The 20,826-nt window shown below is 40.5% G+C and overlaps 4 protein-coding genes across 5 annotated transcripts in view; 2 read left to right on the top strand and 2 right to left on the bottom strand.

The window, feature by feature from the left end:
• Positions 1 to 2,410: 2,410 nt before the first annotated feature.
• LOC111670154 (rab GTPase-activating protein 1-like) lies at positions 2,411 to 7,176 on the top strand. The gene is made up of 8 exons (XM_023426761.2): positions 2,411 to 2,981; positions 3,636 to 3,722; positions 3,926 to 4,036; positions 4,577 to 4,681; positions 4,774 to 4,857; positions 4,988 to 5,059; positions 5,298 to 5,564; positions 6,594 to 7,176. Exons 1-8 carry the CDS (start codon positions 2,871 to 2,873, stop codon positions 6,840 to 6,842), a joined length of 1,086 nt encoding a protein of 361 aa, XP_023282529.1. The 5' UTR covers positions 2,411 to 2,870; the 3' UTR covers positions 6,843 to 7,176.
• An 88-nt stretch (positions 7,177 to 7,264) lies between these two features.
• ebi3 (Epstein-Barr virus induced 3) lies at positions 7,265 to 10,655 on the top strand. Its single transcript, XM_023426777.2, has 6 exons — positions 7,265 to 7,626; positions 8,072 to 8,186; positions 8,307 to 8,418; positions 8,994 to 9,111; positions 9,287 to 9,450; positions 10,229 to 10,655. The coding sequence occupies exons 1-6, from the start codon at positions 7,524 to 7,526 to the stop codon at positions 10,382 to 10,384; spliced, it is 768 nt and encodes a 255-aa protein (XP_023282545.1). The 5' UTR covers positions 7,265 to 7,523; the 3' UTR covers positions 10,385 to 10,655.
• On the bottom strand, positions 10,586 to 12,685 carry odf3l2a (outer dense fiber of sperm tails 3-like 2a). Its single transcript, XM_087179430.1, has 5 exons — positions 12,637 to 12,685; positions 12,108 to 12,212; positions 11,822 to 11,944; positions 11,177 to 11,315; positions 10,586 to 11,013 (listed from the first exon to the last, which is right to left on the bottom strand). The coding sequence occupies exons 1-5, from the start codon at positions 12,683 to 12,685 to the stop codon at positions 10,668 to 10,670; spliced, it is 762 nt and encodes a 253-aa protein (XP_087035556.1). The 3' UTR covers positions 10,586 to 10,667.
• A 3,974-nt stretch (positions 12,686 to 16,659) lies between these two features.
• Positions 16,660 to 20,826, bottom strand: part of crlf1a (cytokine receptor-like factor 1a) — a 14,649-nt gene continuing 10,482 nt past the window's right edge. The window contains exons 5-9 of one of the 2 annotated variants that reach the window (XM_023426752.2): positions 19,497 to 19,654; positions 18,189 to 18,263; positions 18,012 to 18,105; positions 17,595 to 17,779; positions 16,660 to 17,475 (exon numbers count right to left, since the gene is read on the bottom strand). In XM_023426752.2, the coding sequence (XP_023282520.1) occupies positions 17,452 to 17,475; positions 17,595 to 17,779; positions 18,012 to 18,105; positions 18,189 to 18,263; positions 19,497 to 19,654 (536 nt within the window). In that variant the 3' untranslated portion in view covers positions 16,660 to 17,451. Of the gene's footprint in view, positions 17,476 to 17,590; positions 17,780 to 18,011; positions 18,106 to 18,188; positions 18,264 to 19,496; positions 19,655 to 20,826 lie in introns of both variants that reach the window. The other variant, XM_023426753.2, reaches the window with a different exon arrangement.

Here is a 20,826-nt window from a genome sequence, read left to right on the forward strand (position 1 = left end):
CTCCCTCCCCCCACCCTCCCTAGCTTACTGTACATGAGGGCTAACAGTTTTTCTATTAGGTGTGCTTGTTTGCCGACTATAGAAACTACTAATGGAGCTTGAGATTGTCTTTATCCAGAGGAAAGACATGAAGAGCCGAGGAGAAGTGTCCAGTTTTTAAGCATTTTATGCATTTTGCAGTTATTTGAAGGAGTCTCGTTTCAATCTGCTACAAAAAAAAAAAAAAAGAAGTCCACTAGAAAAGTTTGTTTGTTTCTGTTTTCACTTCTGATTAACTGCAGTGGCGCTAGGCTACTCAGAGGAAGTTGGTTCTGCAGTGTCTTCCATATGAGCTGCTGTGTTAAACTTGTCATGTTTACAGATTGAAATGGATGAAAAGAAAGAAAGTGTTTAGACAGTAACAAGATAGATCATGTACCATATTCTGTTGATCCTGAAAGCTTCAGTTTTTGTATCTATAAGCCATTATATCTGCTATACAGTACAGTAACAAGATGCAGTGTTATTCCACAGTATATGCCTGAATCTATATATTTTTAAAGGATATTGTAGTTTTTGTGAAGGATGTCAGGGTTTAGGTGTGTTTTAGTGAGTTTGTACCAAATGTGAGTTTTTTCCATACTCTTCGATTATTATTCCATCTTGATTTTAATTTGTGTTCCTGTGTGTTTCTGCCTGTTTTGATACAACAGAGGAACACAATGGGAAGAGAATGGGAATTTACATTTGGAACTGGGAATTTGCTTTATCCAGCTATCCAACATTGAAAAGAAATGAAAAAATATAATGATATTTAGAATAACAGATTAAAGATTATCAGTTAAAAGACATATTAAAGATATTTATTCAGTATATTCTCACATCACAAAATTTCCACTGAGCTGTGAGCTTCATTATCACATCTGACGTTCCTCCTCCTCACATCCTCAAGTCACATTAAGTATGTGCTACATTATATATGTAAAATGACTTTTTGTTATTTAAGATGTCCACTCAGCATTGGTGTTCACCGCCACTCAGCCGATACACTCACTCACACACACATATGACCCCCATAGTGTGGTGAAAGAGGTTTAGTTTTAGTGCCCACTGGTTCTGTGTTTGTGGCACCACAAAGAGCACCATAGCCGTATCACGACTGACCTGTGCACCTTTTTATTTTTAGGTTCGCCTTTTTTTTTTCTTGTTCTGATTGTTAAAAAATTGTATTTTTCAGATTTTTCTGTATGAAACTAGAATAAGTTTTGGTATTCCCTGATACAGTAAGAAAAATCCACCATGTTTCACAAATTGTCCACAATTTTTTTTTTTTTTTAGGAAGAATAAATGTTTATACATCTGCCTGGACTTTTTTTGGTCTTTTCTTCACTTTCAATAACTCAGACAGTCATTGTTGAAATCACAGTTTCTGGTAAAAAAAAAAAAAAATATAGAAGAAAAGCACCGACATTTTAAAACAGAAGTGCTTATAACCGCAGAGACACAAACAAAAAAAGTTGAGTAAAATTAAAGACAGAAGTGAAAAATAGAAACTCATACAAGCTTAAAGGAAGGGAAGTGAAACTTAGGAAACACATGAAACTGATGTGTCATGAAAAAAATACAAATTAAGGGGCGTAGTGGTCTAAGCAGGCGGCCCATGTGTAGAGGCTACAGTCCTCGCTGCAGTTCGGACGGCCTTTGCTGCATGTTGTTCCCCCTCTCTCTGCCTCCCCATTTCCTGTTTCTCTCTACTATCCTGTCCAATAAAGGCACAAAAGCCCCAAAAAATATACTTAAAGAATACAAATTAAATCAGAAATTTCAGGATAAAGGGAAAAAATTAGGACAAGCCACATCGTGACGTAGAGGGAGGGGGGTTGATGGGTGGGGTGCCGAATCCTCTTTGTCATTCTGCATTCATTCTTTGGTATTCTATCGCTTTACCTGCTGGACCCGTTTGCTCTCCTGCCTGGCTGCTCAGCCCATTACAATAATAGAGCGACAGGCCTGCGTCACACCAACACCTGAGGGTGAAATATCACAAATACTACATCATTTACTCCTTCCTGCACTCATCAGCACAGTTTAGTTGGCAGTCTGGCAGGTTCACGCAGCAGTTCTGCCAGCTAGGCCAAGTGTGTGAACCAGAGAGTAAGAGGAAAATGAATGAAAATGAAAGTTTATGAGGAAAAAAATCATTACAGGAGCTCATTATCAGCAAATAAATCATAAACAGGTGTTGTATGAGTGTATGTGTGTGTGTGTGAGAGAGAAAGAGAGAGAGAGAGAGAGAGAGAGAGGGGGGAGGGAGAAGACAGGTGATATGATAAGTAAGGTGAGCACTGTAGTGGGTGTGTCCAAGACCGTTGTTTCTTTCACACACTCTCAGGTCTCATATAAACCTTGTTGAACCTGTTACTGCCCATACACCTGTAACAGACACAAACAACACACACACACACACACACACCCCTTCATTAGAAGCTGTGTGTAAGTGGCTCTGACTACTGCTTATTATGTGAAGGTGTGTATGAGTGCAACTACACCTCACCTGTTCGGAGTACCTCTTTCTGTTCTTCACCTTTGGACTGTAAGCTGAGCTTCCTTGTGTCGGGACGACTTGGACTTTGTCCCTGTTATACTTTTTTATTCCTGTTTACACTCTCCTGCTGGACTGACTGCTCGCCTGCATCACTGCAAGTACAAACAAGACGAGCCCATCTGTCTGAACTCACGTTACATCTTCCAGCAGTCCTGGTGGGTTTTCCTCCATTTCTGTGATTGGGATCGCGAGGCTTTGCTTGGTGTGTGTATGTGTATGTGTGTGTGCGCGTGTGTGTGTGTGTGTGTGAGCGGTAGCAGCTACTGGGGTTGCACATTTGGTCAAGATGATGGAGGAGGTGTCCGTGATGATGGCATATGATGCCCAGGTTATGGAGCAGATGAGCGAGGAGGAGATCCTGGCCTGTCTGGTGGATGAAACGGGACCGAAATTCACAGTAAGACTCGCTGATGCGTTTAATTCAACTGTATAAGAATTCACTTTCCTTTTACAGCACCACAACTGACACATTAACAAACCAAAACCATGGCATGATTCGAGTATCTGTAAGGGTATGAAAAGTTTATTACTTTTTGTCAATGTCACCTTAAAACCTGCAGATACAAAACTTAACATCATCAGCAGATGAACCATTGCTGAAGAGTTAGACTGATCCAAAAAGCCAGAAATGAAACTTAGTGTCCTCTGTGTGTACTTCCTATACTGACTGGCAGCTACGAGCATGAGCAGACTGCACACTGCAATATAAAACACATTCCTCTGCATGACAGATTTGCAATTCGAGACAGTAGGAAATGAATTCTGATTGTTCATTTTAGATATTTGAGATATGGAAATTGGCATTTCAGGCTTTAAAAAAAATTCACCCCTCCACTATTATTACTAAATTATCATTCCTCCATGTGCTCAGCTCTATCTTATCTTGGTCTTATCCTTATCTGGATCTGTTTTTTGGAGCCTGTTCTTGATTTGTTGTGCTCATACTGTATCCGGCATCAGATCTGTTTGGAGATAGCTTTCTTCACTTCAGTCAAATGTGACAGTTTCTCCACATTACTGTGTTTAATTAGACTTGACTCTCTTCCCTCAGGTCCCGACAAAGAAAGTTAAACTGAGGGAAAGCCGGCTTCAGATAATGGATGATGAAGAAGAAGAAGACCCTTTGGACAAATACCTGGTCAGAAATCTTTGACTTCCTCCAGCAATGAAAGCACTTGAGTCATGTTTATCCACTGATAAAAACACCGTCTCTAAAACTCAGCCTGCTCTTCTTCTTTTTCTGAAATGACCTGATTTCCACTCCTTAGCTTTCTGAAGTCTCGGGTTTGTGCGCTGCTGTGTGCCCTGATAGATTTTTTTTTTTTTTTCTGTGTTTTTCAGAAGGAAAACCGTCAGCTCCAGCAGGCCAGCCTCCGTCTGGAGCAGGAGAACGACAACCTGGCCCACAGACTAATCAGCAGCAAGGTCGCCCTGAGGAACGCTCTGGACAAGGTACGATTAGCTACAGCCCCTCACAAAAAGAGTAAAAAGAGTTTAATTTAAAAATGCATAATCATCTGCCCAAGGTCACTATTGAGAAACCCCTTTTACATTTCAGCACAGGAGCTCAAATTGTCCACTAGTCTCTGCTTGAAAATACTGTCATTTTATCTGAAGAGACATGAAGCGTACGTTAATGCTTTAAGAGCGTCTTTTTTTTTCTCCATGAAATGGTTCAACAAAGGCCTGAAATATCCTGGTGTAGAGGTGATCAAAAATTTGAATGGGTGTTTAAGTTTTCTAACTTTATCACAAAAACACAGAAAAAAGTCAAGATGGAGTATTTAATTAGGTTTTATTTCTCCAGTTTTACACAATACTGTAATTTATGAATTCTTTTTTTAAATTAGTTTTCTTTATTTTTGGACCCTTTGTAATATTTCTTTTAATGTAGCTTTCTGGAACTGGTGTCTTCTAAAAACATCAGTCATTTATTCCTTTATATGAGATGGACTGGAATAACGTCTTGAGCTGTTTGTCCTCTGTTGACAGACGGAGGACAGAGTGGACGAACTCACCAAAGACCTTCTGCAGACCAGACATCGTCTGCAGGCCACAGAGGAGGAGAAGAGAGGGATGGAAGAGGAAGCTGCAATGGTAAGAACAAAGATTTTCATGAGTCTGATCATTATAATGTCATATAATGTAGCCATAGGCATAAATAATAATAATAAAGGGTTTCTCCTCAGTTAAAGGAAGTGTTTCGGAGAGAGCTGGAGAAAGCTGAGCAGGAAGTCAGAAGGTCGTCAGGCATCGTCGCAGATTACAAGCAGGTACAGAGAATCTGAAAAATGAAAACTAGACTGCCAGGAATTAGGAAGCACGTGTTATAAAAGATATATTATTAAAGAATTCACTCGTGTTTTGCTTAATGATGTTAATATCAGATGCTCTTTCTCTCAGATCTGCTCTCAGCTGACAAACCGTCTGGAGAGGCAGCAGGCCGCCCACAAAGACGAGTTAGATTCACTCAAGGTGACAACATATACTTTCATCTCTGCTTTTATCTCTGTCAGGCCTCATCTCGAACACCATGTCGTAGGAAATCAAGTTCAAAACATGTTAACGCCTCTGTTGCTTAACCTCCTCATTAAAGATCGTTTATTACAGCAGGTGTCAAAGGTTTTTAATCGCTGTGTGTCATATTCGGGGCGGAAAAGTCGTCATCCTCTCTTACATTATATCTGCTCTCTCTCGTTCTCCGTGTCTGCAGAGTGCAGTGAAGGCCTGCGCTCGCTGTCGGCACCTTGTGGAAAGACACGAACCTCTGACTGCAGGTGAGACCTCTCAGACAGCGGCTCTGACAGAAGGCCAGGGGCTGACCGAAGCAGGCCAGGATGAGGACGATGAAGGTCCTGAAAAGGCAGAGCAGAGGAGGGAGGACCAGGAGAAGGAGTCCATCAAGGTTCAGATCAGGGAGCTGGAGCAGGAGTTGGTACAGACTAAACTCCAGATGGTGGAGGCTAAGTGCAAAATCCAGGTAAATGTTGGTGCAAACACTACCCTTACACAATCAAGTCAAACGATAACTATAAGAATGTTAATGAAACTGTGCTTGTACTCGTGGGGACTTTCTGGGGAATATACCATAACCTCAATGTAAAACATTTTCATTAAGCCCTTGAAAGATAAAAGACAGGATCCCGCAAAGTCTAGATTGACAGCACTAGAAAGCGGAAGTGACATAGGAGATTAGAGCGGGAAAAAATAGCAGAAATTCATTCATAAGGAAACAAGCTTAATTTCTGATCTGAACTACTTCCAGTTTGAATCCGAAACCTTAAATCCAACCCTTATCCTCAATAAGCCCCATTAAAAAGTGACTAAATGACCCCACTTTCTGTAATCGTTCCTTTTTACTGTAACAGCATACTGTGATATACTAGATATCAGTGTGTACATCTTAAGCACTTTATTTCTTTTGGTGCTAACTTGAAATGCTAAAAAAGTATATTTTAAAAAAGCTACTTAAAAATGGATTATTGCTGTAGTAGTATGTCAATGTACTTAAAATAAGTATATTGATAAGCAATACTACTTCAAGTGTACTTTATTGTATTTCTTCCTAAATACGCTGCAAAACAATATATAACAGTGTCTAGTCAGTGCATTATTTAAGGATGGCTCTGATCAGTCTAAATATAAGAACAATTACAGTTACTATATTTTACAGATATTTATATTTTATACATTTTCTAAGAATGGTATTCAAGTACAATTCAAATAAGTATGATAATATTAAGTCTTTTATACTTTATATTATTCTCTTCTTCCAAAAGACAACTAAAAAGCAACACAGTAACAGTTTGTCTTTAGTACATAATTTAAAATAATGCTTTGATAAGTTCAAGTACAAGTGGATTTTCTTATACATATGCCTTATGAAATTAAGACTTTTAAAAATATCTTTTACTAGAATATTACAATGTTTTGGTTGCACAAATATGGACTGAAATAAATTTGTTATAGAGTAAAGTTCACATTTTTCATCTGTGCTATTTTCTCACAGGAGCTGGAGCACCAGAGGGGACTCCTGACCAATGATCTGCAGGAGGCAAAGAACAGCTGGATCAGCAAGGCCTTCACCTCCCTGCGGACATCGAGCGGGGGACTGCATGGTATTGGCATGCCCAAGGATGGGGCTCCAGCACTGGGCTGGAACCTCCACAGTGGCTCCCTGTCCGGATGGAGCAGCAAGAAGCTGTCGTGGCCTCACAGAGACAATCGAACGGCTCGGACTTTGGATGCAGATCACTAAAACTGGACACTTTAGACTGATCAAGCCTCTTTAAGCGTGAGCTGTGTTCATTCACACTGTAAAGTGCACAATGAATTCAAAACTGTAGCTGTTATTTTCGGTTTTGTGCACTAGAGGGCAGAGTAGAGCACAAAATGAGCGGAGGAGAGAGAGAGAACAGGTGCTGATAGATAAGTACCCTCATGTCTCCTCACCACTTTCCAAGAGCTGCATTCAGTGATGAAGCTCTGTCTACATATGTACAACTAGTCCATGTGCCACATGAGCTTCTTTGTGTATCATTATTTAATTTGTAAACAATTTCAATACAATATTAAAGCAAGTATGACTCAGACTTGTTATTTATTACATCAGAAAACTTGACGCATCAACAGAGACGTGATGTAACGGTTCTTTCTCAAGGAGGTTTTCCTGTGATACATCACACCCGTTGTTCCTCTTTCATTTTGACAGCGTTTGCTTTTAAAGCGCTGATCAGCTGCTGCTCAAAAAACACAGGGAAGAGTCATCAGCAGCCGACCGTTATCAGCGAACTTTGTCTCGTGGAATGGAATAGATCATAACAGAAGGAAACAGAGCAAAGAACAAAGGAGCAGAATTGTCATTAAGGGTTGACTGCAGTGTTTATAGACCTGTTTAGACAAGCTACACTCAGGTGCTAATTATCATTCGCAAAGGCTAATGGCTGCAATGTTTGGCCGTGTGTGTGTCACTGTGACTCTCCTCATGTGCGTTCTTGGAGGCCAAGCACTGGACCTGCTGAGAGCAACTGCAACATCAGGGAGTGAGTATCAATCTTTCACATTATGATGATGAGTGTCTAGTTTGTGCTGTGTGTGGTGAGTGTGTGTGTGTGTGTGTGTGTGTGTGTGTGTGTGTGTGTGTGTGTGTGTGTGTGCTTTCAATGTGTATAAAACACAGAACTTAATTATTACTCTTGTTGTTTCACTGTGGTCACATTGTCTGCATTTTGCCATTATTTTGTCTTTTCCTTTTTCTAATTATTTGACTTAATATTATATTTAATTGATTTCATCTTTTAAGTGAAAAGCAAACAAGAATTAAACGATTAAGAACAATAAATAAATAGCAATAAAAACAAATTTAAGAAAACAATACACTTTTTTGTGTTGTTGGAGCAAACACATGAAAAAAGAAAGAATATTTTGTGTATTTTGTGTTCTGCTTGTGTTGCACATTATTGGACTAAATGTGATTTCTTCCAGCAGATCGTTACTCCACTCCCACAGTGTATTGCTGGTGTGCGAGCTATCCAAACATGACTCTTTGCTCCTGGCCCGAACCTGCGAACTCCCCAGCCACACACTACATTGCCACCTACAGGTAAATCTGACAAAGAAAACAACTGTCCTCCTCCTCCTCCCCCTCTTCCTGACTCCATTGGCCGAGTGTCATCATGCAGCTCATTTATATGTGTGTAAATGTGTTTGTGTGTTCTGTCAGTGAGAGACACAGCCAGTCAGACATCAAGCAGTGCAATCTCATCCCACCCAGCTCTTCATCCCCTCCTCTGAACTCACCATCATCATCACCATCATCAGTCCCATCTGAACAGGTACCAGTTTGATTACTTTAGTTAACTTTACTTACTTAACTTCGCAGCTGTGATCTGCAGATCAACCATCAGCTGAGGACGGGGTTTTCCACAACAATTTGATTTGAGCCAAAATTGAAACCAAGCACACATTACTCATTTATGAGGAATGTTATGATGAAAAATAAATAAGAATATACTGTAATCTTGATCCAACAGCTTTAGACTCCATTTCCAAACTGGTCACAGTGGACTGGCTGAGTTTAGGAAAACCCCCTTTTCACTGCTTCAACAGACCACAAATAAGTTTCAGGTTTGACATGCAGGCTGCCAGTAAGATAAGAAAAATAAGTAGCACTGTGTTTGGTTTGAGTACAACCCCCACAACATCCATCCTCTTCTATATATAGATTCAATTGTATATTTTTACTATTATATTTGAATATATCAATTAAACAAAAAAAATGCTGCATATGTCTGAAGAAATTCTTAATGAAATGTACTGAAAACATACATACATTCACAGTATATATTGTATAAAAACTGTAAATAATATGTATTACGTGGCATCACATATGATTTGGTATCTGTTTTAGCTCTGGCACTGCCAACTGCCCACCCTGAAGCTTCTTACAGACTACATCATCAATGTCACAGCAGTGTATTCGAGCGGAAGCAGCTCCCATCTCGCAAGTTTTATGTTGGAGGATATTGGTGAGAACTGACATTATACATAATCAAAAGCAAGTGATGAATGTATGAATGTATGTGTTATCAGAAGTGATAGAAATACAGTTTTACATCTCAGCTTGATGTGATAAGGTAGTGTACATGTAAAAGAAGAAGACGAAATAATCCCTTCTGTGACTCTCTCGTCCCCGTTGTGCAGTGAAACCAGACCCTCCTGAAGACGTCCGGGTTTCCCCTCAAAATATCAAAGACTTGCTGTTGGAGTGGTCTCCTCCGTGCACCTGGGCCAACCTGGACATCTTCCCCCTGAAATACCAGATAAAGTATCTGTGGGAAATTGGGGGAACCTCAAAATCTGTCAATGTAAGAACCATCTTCATCAGAATCTGCTGTGTGAAATTGCAATAACAACAACGTGATTTAAAAACTCCACATCTGACGTACACACCGATACCACACGTGGGAGCTGAAAATTACCTAAACTTTTCAGGCAAACTCAAAAGATGTTTCTGAGTAGGAAGTTTCAGAAAGTCCTGTCATCTGTGAATCCGTATTTCTCTTTGTTATTTTAATCATTTGAAACAATCTAATATTTTTATTTAAAGCATTAAAGCATTTAATTGAGGGGAATTATATTTCCTGTTTGCTATTAAATTTATATATTTGCCTTTAAAAAAAGTTTAATTACCCTACCATTATCTAATAAGTGACCCTTTCAAAGCCTACATCATTTACTTATTGATCAGTTTTAAGTCAGTAATAAGGGCAACTTTTGGATCATCTGGTTTTGTGAAAAGTTCATTTGGCTGATGTTGAAGTCAACACTTTATCAACATGTCTTATTGCAAGCTTCAGGGCCAATTAGAAAGTGTGAAACTGTGTGAAAGTATTTTCATGATAACTATCATTTATAACTGCAATATTACCTAATGGAAAAGATAAACAGAAGTTGTTCTTATTAACGGCTTATATCTGATGTATAAACAATAGCAAATTACGTACTTAACATTAATAAAGCCTTTAGTTACAACTTATAAATACTTAATAAACTGACCACATATATTTCCAGCTGATAAATCTTAATTGGAAAACAGTTTGATGATTTTTAATTAAAAAATATATCGTACATCTTCTCCCCCAGCTGGGTCCGGTTGAGAGCACCAAGGTTGAACTGAAGACGCTGAGCCCAGGGAATGCGTACCTGTTCCAGGTGTGCGCCATGGAACTGCTGGGTCTGGGCGAGTGTAGCAACTGGAGCTCACCTGTGAACGTCACCATACCAAGGACGCAGCCATAGACACTCCGCTCTCACACCCTGTTTTATTTTACCTCGCTCCATTTAAGCTACTGGTGACATCAAACTGAAGAGCTGCAGCAGCTTGATGCGTCCTTGTTTTAACTGCACATACAAGGTTGATATTTTGTTTTATTTATTAAGGAATAAACTTCCAAAATAAATGTAATTGTCTTAATATTTGTTGTAATACTGTTGGCTTGTCTTGGTTGTAATTGATATTTAAGTAACATTGGTTGAAAAACTGAAGAAAAATAAAGGCATTTGAAATAAATCCAAAGACTGTTCAATCAACTACATCCACCACTAGTGGGGTGACGAACTCAGAGTGTCTGACGCCCAGAGTGAAGGACGGGGGTTTGGGAAGATGCACATGAAATTTCTCCGGGCTGTACGCGCCCGGTCCGGGAACAGCGGAAGAGTAACCGGGCCTCTTAGTCCGGCTCTGCATGGAGAAGGAGGGCTGGCGATGGCGGTAGATGTCTGGGTTGGTACTGTTGTATTTTCCCGGTCCGGGGCTCATGGAGAGATCTTCAGACGGAGCTCCGACCTTCCTCCGGCCTGAGAAGCTGTAGCTGGCGCTGGAGGGTTTGTTGGGAACCTGGCAGCCCAGCAGATTAGGAAGACTGTAGCTGGTGGAGTAAAGAAAGCAATGCTTAGGTTGAGACTTTTCCTTTCGGATTTTCAAACACCATCTCTGATTTAGAGGATAAGGCTGGTGATAGTCCATGTGTTAGCTGATCAAAATAAGAAAAATCATTCTGTCAGTAAAACGAATCTGTCTGTCTGCACCACCTGTTGGGTGCTGGTACAGCATCCATAGAGCGGTATCTGGTGCGGGCGCCAATGGTGTAGGATGGAGGTCTGTGAGCATTGAGAGGCGGAGCCTTTTCTGGGCTGTAGGCACCTGGTCCAGGTGTATGGAACAGCTCGCTGGGTACATATAGACAAAAACTGGTTTGGGAAATCTGCTTTTCTTGTCCTTTATTAAATTGAAAAAAACTCACACTGTCTCGCTTACTGCTGCTGTAATTTTTTATTTACAACATTTCTGTCCACTCGACCTTTATCGTGTATAGGCAGACAACACAAAATGCCACTTAAATAAAACAGATGCTGAATAAATCAACCCAAAGAACGCAGAAATGGTGCTTTGCCTTTAATTCTCTTTACTTATCTACTTAACTTATATTTATTGGGGCACTATATGTCCTTATGATCCTTTTCTTGTCTTTTGACAGTGTGATTGCCTTCTTTACCTTATTACCCGGATGACTCTGTGTGTGTGTTTCATTTGCCTGTGATTGGATGATTTCCCCAGCCTCTATGTACTGTGTATATATAGAACTGTTGTGGTGCCTGACCATACCTGTTGATGGTCAAGCAGCCCAAAATGTCATAAATAAATAAATATGCCAGCAATAAGGGAGTTTATATCACCTTTACTCTCTGTGCGCCTTCCTCTGCCCAAAATAGAGTAGGATGGCGTCTCCATCCGGCCAAAGCGGGTAACCTTGGCGCCAATGTGGTACCTTGGTCCCGGACTGGAGTCAAAGGGGACCACTACAGAAAACAATGATGAAAATAAATGATCATCCACAGACATCTTTTGAGCTCATAAAGAGGAGTAAACCAATTCCATACAGGTATTTAGCTTGAAAAAATCTGAACATGAAACATTAAGGATCCCTGCCACTGCAGATCAGTATAACACATGAAAACTCACTGCTCGTGCGGCTGTGGAAGGAGTATGCGGGGCTGCTGGGTGTGGTGAAGTCATGGTTGATGTATCCAACTGTAGGGGGCAGAGCGTAGCGTCCAGGTCCCGGGCCTGACAATGAGAAAGAGGAGGAGGAGGAGGAGGAAGAGGAGGACAGTGATGAAAATGATGCAACAGATTCAGCTCCAAGCAGCAGTATAGCACACCCACCACGCTTTAGCTCGGGCTGTGTGTCTCTGATGATTTCCATATGGAGCTCTTTGACTTATTTTCTATGGTTATGCATTTTAACGTCATTTTTGTTTGGGGGTGAATTCTAAACAAAGTAGAACTCTCAAACGAGTATTGAGCAATGACTGTATAACGCTCTGAGATCTTATACCAAAAGCAGTTCAGCTATAAAACAGTCCATGTGCATGTATACCCCTCCCCACACACACACACATACACACACACACACACACACACACACACACACACACATACACACACACACACACACACACACAGAGCCATACAGATTTCTTAAACTGACCTCTTTCTCTCGCAGAGATTATCGGCCGTTTCTTCACCACCTCCTCCATACTCTGCCAACTTCTTTCTCCCCTCTTCTTTGTCCTCTTCTCTTCCTCTTTGGGTCCTCTGTCACTTTAGACACATCCTGTTCTTGTGTGGCTCTCTCCAGGTGATCAGCGGCCTCCCAGACTGAATTATACATGACCACAAGGTGAAGAAACCCTATATTGACCGAGGCCCCGGATACGCCCCAGTCCAGCTCTCGGCCTCCTTTATCCCACAAGGTCCAAAAAGGTTTTGAAGCTGTGGCCTCAAAGTCAACTGTGTCGAGGTTAAAAAGAGCAGAACCATCGATTGTTTGGAAATTAGATATCTTAGCGATATCTTTGATAAGTGAATGTGAAACAAAGGAGCACTGAAGCTGCTTCTGTGCAGCTGATCATGCGATGAACATACAGATCCAAAGGGAAAGTGCTCTTTTGAAGTGAAGCCTTAAAGCATTGCAACATTAGCAATGTCAGTAAGATGTAATGTAGTTAATTTGACATCCTATTCCAAGGCATTAGGTTACCAGTACAACAGTGCTATAGTATGTCCGGTGAACCCCTCTACTGCACTATGTATACTGTAAGTAACAGCTTCTTGTATACATGCCATTAAAAATGAAAGCACTTACACTGATCTTTGTTGTTGAACATCACTGTAATGAAAACCATGGACTGGTGAGTATTACTTTTGTTTTTCCAAAAATATATTTCATATCAGTATATTTTCATAGTTATGAGGTACTTTTATTGTACTTTTCCATTTAATCCTGCTTTATCCTTCTAATCCACGACATTTGAGAGATTTCCCTTCTAAACTTTCAGATGTTTCATTTAAATAAACTGTTTGAGACCCAACGGGATAAACATGGCCAATAATTTTGCAAAAGGTTATGATTAAAGTCCAAAAAATGAATATGAATGTGTGAAGCACAACTTTTTTACTTTTGATTCCTTAGATATATTTTCTGGATAATACTTCTGTGCTTGTACTTTAATTAATGAGTATTTTACAGTGTTGTATTGGACCATTATGTAAGTAAAGGAAAAAACTTGAAGCACAACTCTTGCGTTACCTGAAAAGCAGACAGGGCGACAGAACCTTTCAAATATATAATAACCTCCATTTAATCCCTGAAAACTTGTAAATTGAAAACTCTAAAATAGGATAAAAATGCCCAAGACTCAAAACCAATTTCTGTAGTTGTGGGAATTTGGTTTGCTGCCAGAAAACTCCAGCATATTCTATAGCAGACCACTGTCTCTGCGAGGTTAGCACCCGGACAGCATCTGAAAAGTGTCAACTGTGGCAGAGAAGCCCTGAGGAGGATTAACCTTTGGCAAAGACAACGCTATTTACTTTCCAGTGTGAGAAACTCAGGTAGAAATTCACCCTCTTGCTCTCTCAGTCTGTCGCTGAGCACAGAGGTAACTAAAGCCTTTAGTGCAGAGCCATGACCAAGAAAAACCCCACACTGGTTAAATATTAAGCAGCAGTGACTCTTGAGTGGTCACAGGCTCAGTAACAAGACTCTGCAGTGTCACAGAGCAGGAGATGAACTCACTGCTGCACGAAGAAACACAACCAGTCTTTAAGTTTCCCTGAAAAAATCTGAGACAGTGCAGCGAACAGTGTTAGACGTGTGAAATGATGTAAGTCACAGACGTGGGGCTGGGATAAGATGTAGCTGGGATACATTAGCAGCTTGTGATGTTTCCTCTCCTTGCTGTTATTCAGTTTGCGCAGGAACCCATTCACAGATCTAAAAGTTATGTGAGGTGAGATTTATAGTGCCACCATGTGACCAGCACGTGGCATTTTATGTTTGTGCACGTAAACCTTGACCTGTGACATGCAGAGGGATTCCTCTATCTAACATGGCCTCTATGCACCTGCAAACATTCTCAGTTTTTCTGCCATTTAGGATAATATAATAATAATATAATAATATAATTCACATGTGGTTCCATTTCTCTCTGGTTGTTAAAGTGTTGTAGGTTTTGAGATTTTTTAGTTATAAGTCAAACTAAGATGACATGTGCATGATCACAATTTGATGAATTTATCCCTAAACTCTAGGCTACTACTCCCAGAATTTAGAAAGAGTGCAGATTAAGCATGATTTCCCACTACCACTGTGTGTAATTTGATGTTGTTCTGGATCCAGTTGCAGCTTTTGAACAATAAAACAACACATTTGGAGTATGCCAATTTACTATAACTCTGGTGTGAGCTGAATGCTTCCTAGTATACTTTTGAAGGCCCTGGACACCCATGCAGGTGTTTTCAAGTAGTAATTAAACATCTACTCAGGTTTATGTTGAGTGGAGATATTTTGAAAAATACACGACGTCTCGAAAAGAGGTTCACTAATAAGAATGTTTAAGAGTGTAAATTATCCGCTGACAAAAAACTTTTAATGTGCGAGGAAGCGTTTAGGCACCCATATGAGATGTATGAGCCATGGGTGTGAAGGAGCTTTAAACTGGTTGTCCTCACTTTGCCATCTGATGACTGACTGTGACTATTTATTAATTATTAATATTACTAATGAACTGCTATCTATCTATCTATCTATCTATCTATCTATCTATCTATCTATCTATCTATCTATCTATCTATCTATCTATCTATCTATCTACCTGTTAAAATTAGTATTTTCTGAGAAGAAATCTCTGGCTAAAATATATATGAAAAATATGAAAAATAATATAAATGTAGAATCTTTTACTACTCTTACTACACTAAATACAGACAAACTGTAGAATATTTAATACAGCAAATATACTGACTAGACCTCCTTTCTCTTCTTTGAGTAGCAACCAATATTATCAGTCTTGATCGTTTAACAGTTGAAGTTGTGCTGCGTTACCTGGATACGAAGGAGCAACGTCATCGGACCGCGCTTTTGTTTTCCTTAAGTTAGTCGCCCTCATACGTGAATGGTCGCACCTGTGCAAGACTGGATACCTGCTAATGAGCTCCTTAGTTCTTGTCGCACCTCAACCCGAGTAACGTTTAGGTTGCGCGTGGCTTCTGTTTTGTTCATGTATGATAAGATAGAGCCGTCCAACCGGGCATGGTAAAGTTGAAGTGTAGTAAATTAATAAACGACGAGTAGTACTGTGGATGTCTCAGCGCCTGTGCGGACGTAAGTCCTCTGTCTTCTTCTCCTTCCGCCACGCTCTTCGAACTGCTTCAACCAAAATACACGGAGCTCAACTGTTACAATGGCACACATGGTTTCATGCATTCTGCTTATTGGGGGGGAAAATGAAGAGAAATACTGTTATATGTGAATATCATCACATTAGTATGAGAGCTGAGAGTTCAACACACTTCAACTTCAGAAAACACATGCAAAGACAAAAAGAAGTTGCTAATTCAGAAAATATCTTCATCAAATTGACAACAGATGCGCTGCAAAAAATCACAACATATGCAAATACACAAACGTTGCTGCAAATTCAAATTCAGTCCTACAACACAACGTAACACGCAGTGCAGCGGCGCGGGTTCGAGTCCAACCCTTCGCGACATATCATCCTCTCTCTCTCACTCTCTAGCTGTCAGAATTAAGGCAAAAATAACTTAAAAAGAAAAAAGGAGTGAACTCGCACTTGTTATTCAATACTTTTAACTTCAAAAGTCACAATTGGGCATTGAACAAGTCCCATCCAGGTTCATCCCTTTTTTGTGTCCCATGGAAACTCTTACATTGTGTTGGACTGAATTTGCAGTGCGTTTGTTTATTTGAATGTGTTGTGATTTTTTGCAGCGCATGTGTTGTCAAACTGATGAAGATGTTTTCTGAGTCTGCAGCTCATCTGCGTCTTTGCATGCCTTTTTCTTACGTTGCATAGTGTTGAGCTCTCAGGGCCACCGTACATTTGTTCTTTTTAGCCACAAACTGCTGTTTGGACTGCATACATATCATTTCCTATCTCCATTTTTCTGACAACATTCTTAAAGAACAAGTCTAAAGATCGATAACAGCTTCAGTCATTGATATTTCTTTACTAACTAAACATAACTTAAGAAATAAAACATAACTTTATACAGTTTTAAATATGCTGGTACAATTCAGTACAAAAATAAAGGCAGTGAAACGTTTCCATAAACAAACACCATCATGTCGTCAGTCACATACTGTCACTCAGAAACAGAGGAATCCTGGGTGAACCAGTTTGGCACATTATCCACTTATATAGCAAAGAATGATTTAGGAATACTGAATGATAATTAGTTACTTTTTTTTCTTTTTACATGGGGACCACAGTGAAAGCTTTGATTGATCGGAGTCTCCACGGACGCTGAACAGCCACTAGAGGGTGCTTTGAATCCACAGGAGGAACCCGAAAAGATCACAGAATACTTCTAGATGCTTCGGCAACACTTGAGTTTTTGCTTGAATCTGTTTTGACTGTGTCTGTGCACATTTAGAGCAGGTACCTGTTGAAAGCCTTTACTGATGTCCAAGCTATTCATGCTACAATTTCCTTTGGTGAGGGCAGAGTAGTCCACGTGATACAGGGATGTCTGTGATGATCTTCTCAGTCCCTCCCAGTTGCAGCTTTGAGAGAAGAACAGCGCTAATGTCGACTGGAGAAGATGCATAAATTCCACTGTTTTCCTTTAGATGTCCTCTCACATCTGTTGCTGGTATCCACACAAACTGTCTTTATAATTCCCATATATGAATACAATCTCTTTCTCACTTCTCATACACACATAGACAAAAACACAAATCACACTCAGTTCTTTTCTTGACTTGTAAATGCAGCATGTGCTAGGATTTATCCCCTTGGAGAACCTGAATTAAAAGACAAAATCTGTTACAAATCAGCTTTTGCAGAAAAAAAAAACTGCATGTGTGTGCAGCACATGTCTGCGTGTCAGTGTTTCATCCCTGCATTAGTGATGCTTACCTACCTGGTTGCGAGCTTTGTGGGATTTCTGCATCAGCACTCTCCACTGGTCGTACAGCTTCATGGACATGCTGCTGCAGCCGTAGGCGTGTTTCCGCACCCAGCCGAAGAACTGCTTCAGCTCCCTGCGCAGGGTGGAGTTGGAGTCCCCACTGGACTTTGAGTCACAGGAGCCTGACATTAACCGCTCTGCAGGAAGAGGAGGATACAACATAAAACAGGCTTCAGGACAGAACAAGAAGGCTAAAAAAGCACCATCTACTTCTTCAATGACGTTGCCAGTTTCAAGCAGTGGGAGAGACCTGCGGGATATGTGGTACAAAACAAATTGTAGTGGCACAAAGTACCTCTTAAAATTGACCAAAAGACTCTTGGAAACTGAGGAGTGAGATGCACTGTGTGCGTATGAGTGTGCGCTCACCGCTGTGGGGTGTGGATGCAGCCGTGGGATGGCTCCACTCGCTCCAGATTCCAGCTTTGCGAGAGCCATAGATGCCCACGGGGTTACAGCGGACCTGCAGAAAATAAAACATTTTGAGGCTCTGAAACACAGACCAACATTATCATTAACACGTGGACACACGTATCCACACCATACCTGGACAAAATACACAGTCCCTGGTCTCAGTCCAGCCAGTCTACAAGAAGTCTGGTTCCCGACGTCATCCATCACCTACATGACAGACAACAAAAAAGAAAAGCAAAAGGGACAAACACGGAGTTGAGCACTGGAGGTCTGACCGCAGTATTAAATAACAACAAGTATAAACTAAAACACAGGGCAGAATCAAGAAAACACAACCACAAACCATGTACAGACCTAAACATGCATGCACACCACATTGTTTGGTGGCTCCTGATCAGCATGTTTATGAAAATATTTTAATGATATCGTGCTCGCTGGGTAAAATCTGCTCTCTATTACTTATTATAGGGCTGGATATGCTGGGACACACACAGACACATGCACACACACGCGCACACAGGAGCGTGCACAGGTACTCACACAAACATACAGACAGCAAAAATAAAGACAGGCAAATAGATGCAGAGAAAGAAACACATACACACACACACACACACACACACACACTGCAGTTAATAATCTTGTCTAATAGCCCCCACTTTCTCTCTGGCATTCAGTCTGTAAACACTTGTTAAGGGCGACTCCAACAGAAAACAGAACACGGAAATTACAGGCATCAGAGGGCTAATGATGTGACGTGGGGAGGCCAAATCGGCAGAAGTCACCGCTGAGCGTTTTTTTACGGCCATATTGAAGACATTAACAGTTGAGATGTATCCCTCCATTCCTCAGCATGACCTCATGATTAAGGCTGGTTACAGCGTTCTGTTTTCACTACCAAACCCTTAAAGCCACTTGGATTTAAGTCTCCTCTCTCCTCCTCCGAAAAATGGTCCCATCCTTCTACCGCCGCTCCACTCCCCTTTTCTTTTCTGTCTCTACTTTGCGAGCAAAGACTTGCTTATATTACATCTGTGTAATTCCCCCTTAATTACTGGAGAATCTTCACTCTTACCCAGAGGACTCGAGTGAATTCTGGAAAGCACCATCTGCATAGCTGAACGTTTTACACTGTATTTTTCATTCATTAAAAGCTTAAAAAGAGGTATACACAGTGGCTCTGGCCTGTGTTTTTCTCCCGATCAGAACCCGACTTCTAGATTTATGACTTATGAAAGTTTTTGACCGGCCCAACTATTAACTCATCTGGCGGAGAAGGTTTCAATCAGACTAGATTAGAGGTGATTACAGCATGAGGATGAGAAACAGCTGGAACAGCGCTGCAGTGATATGCGTCCGTTTGAGTGCGAGAGACAAAAAGAGAGAGCAGATTAATCTGTATAATTTGTCTTTATAACTGTGTGTCCTTGTGTCCTTTACCTTCCAGTCTTGGCTGTCCTCCAGTCTGTAGCGGATCTGGTATTTGGCCTGAAACAGGAAGTCTTTGAGAGCAGGCGGGGCCTCCCAGCGAACACTCAGCTGGTCTTCCAACTGCCCGACACGACTCACAGTCACACCTGACGGAGGGTCAGTGGTCACTGGGAGGGAGAGGAGATGGAGCGGGTTATTAAGTAAGAAGATCTCATCAAGAGCTGAAACTCTGGAAACTGTGAATATTTGAAGTCTTCTATGTGAGTAAATTCATAATCTAGTTTTGTTTTGGTTTTTAAATGCTGGTCAGAAAAAACAAGCAATTCAAAGACATCACCTCGGGTTGTGGGAATATGCAGTGGTCTTTTTTCAATATTTTCACACATTATAAACAAGATAATTGGACGGATAATATGAATTAGCAGATAAATAGATAATGAAAATAATAATTCGCTGCAGTGCTAATCCTGCACATTCACATTTAATCACATTAACTTGAATATGTTTTGACCAATGACTGTATGATGGATGACATGACAGCTCCCCAAAAGTGAAGCCAATACATCTCGATCGCCCCGTGGTGGCCTGCTGCAGTATAGGTCATAAACACCCCCCACTGTGTTCACTAGCTGGTCGATAACTTTGTCTGTCTGCTGTTTAATGCTGGGCGGAATAGCCCATATATAGTTGGTTCATCTGAGGTCTTCTTTGGCTGGGAACAAGGATGATGAGACTGAACCCAAACAGCAAAGTTGTAAAATCAAAAATATGTCAAATCAAAACAATGAGCTGAAAGATGCTAAAAAGCTTGTGTGTTAATTGGTTGGTTTGTCACTATGAGCAACCCACTTCTTGATCAATTATTAATTTAAAAATATTAATTAGCACAAGAAAAATAAATCAGTCGCTTGTTTTTAATGTAATATAATCTTCAGCAGAAAATCACTGTATAAAATCTGTACAATGATTTCATGAGTAATGTATTACACTCAACAAGTTTATTTCTATCCTAAGAACATAATGATAAACTTCTGGTGGACAGATGGCCCAGATTGTCATTTTTAGCTAAGGCTCAAAAATCCATTGCTATGGGGCTTCTTTCTAGATCCTAAGGTTATGTTTGCAGGGTCAAGAAATCCATTCAATTCAAATTTTAAATGGTAGGAGTTATGTCTTTATGTGTTGGAGCACATTGAAGGATTGTTCAGCGTTGGCGGAGGTTTGTGGTCGCTGAGAGCCTTCCAGTTTCTGAAGACTTGACTTATGTGAGCTGGAAGTGGGTTTTTCATCTGACAACAATTATCTTTTCGACAAACAAACATGTGGTGACAGACCATTA

Source organism: Seriola lalandi, unplaced genomic scaffold (genome assembly GCF_002814215.2).
Source record: "Seriola lalandi dorsalis isolate HSWRI2012SDOR001 ecotype SW California unplaced genomic scaffold, Sedor1 jcf7180002054838, whole genome shotgun sequence".
NCBI lineage: Eukaryota > Metazoa > Chordata > Actinopteri > Carangiformes > Carangidae > Seriola > Seriola lalandi.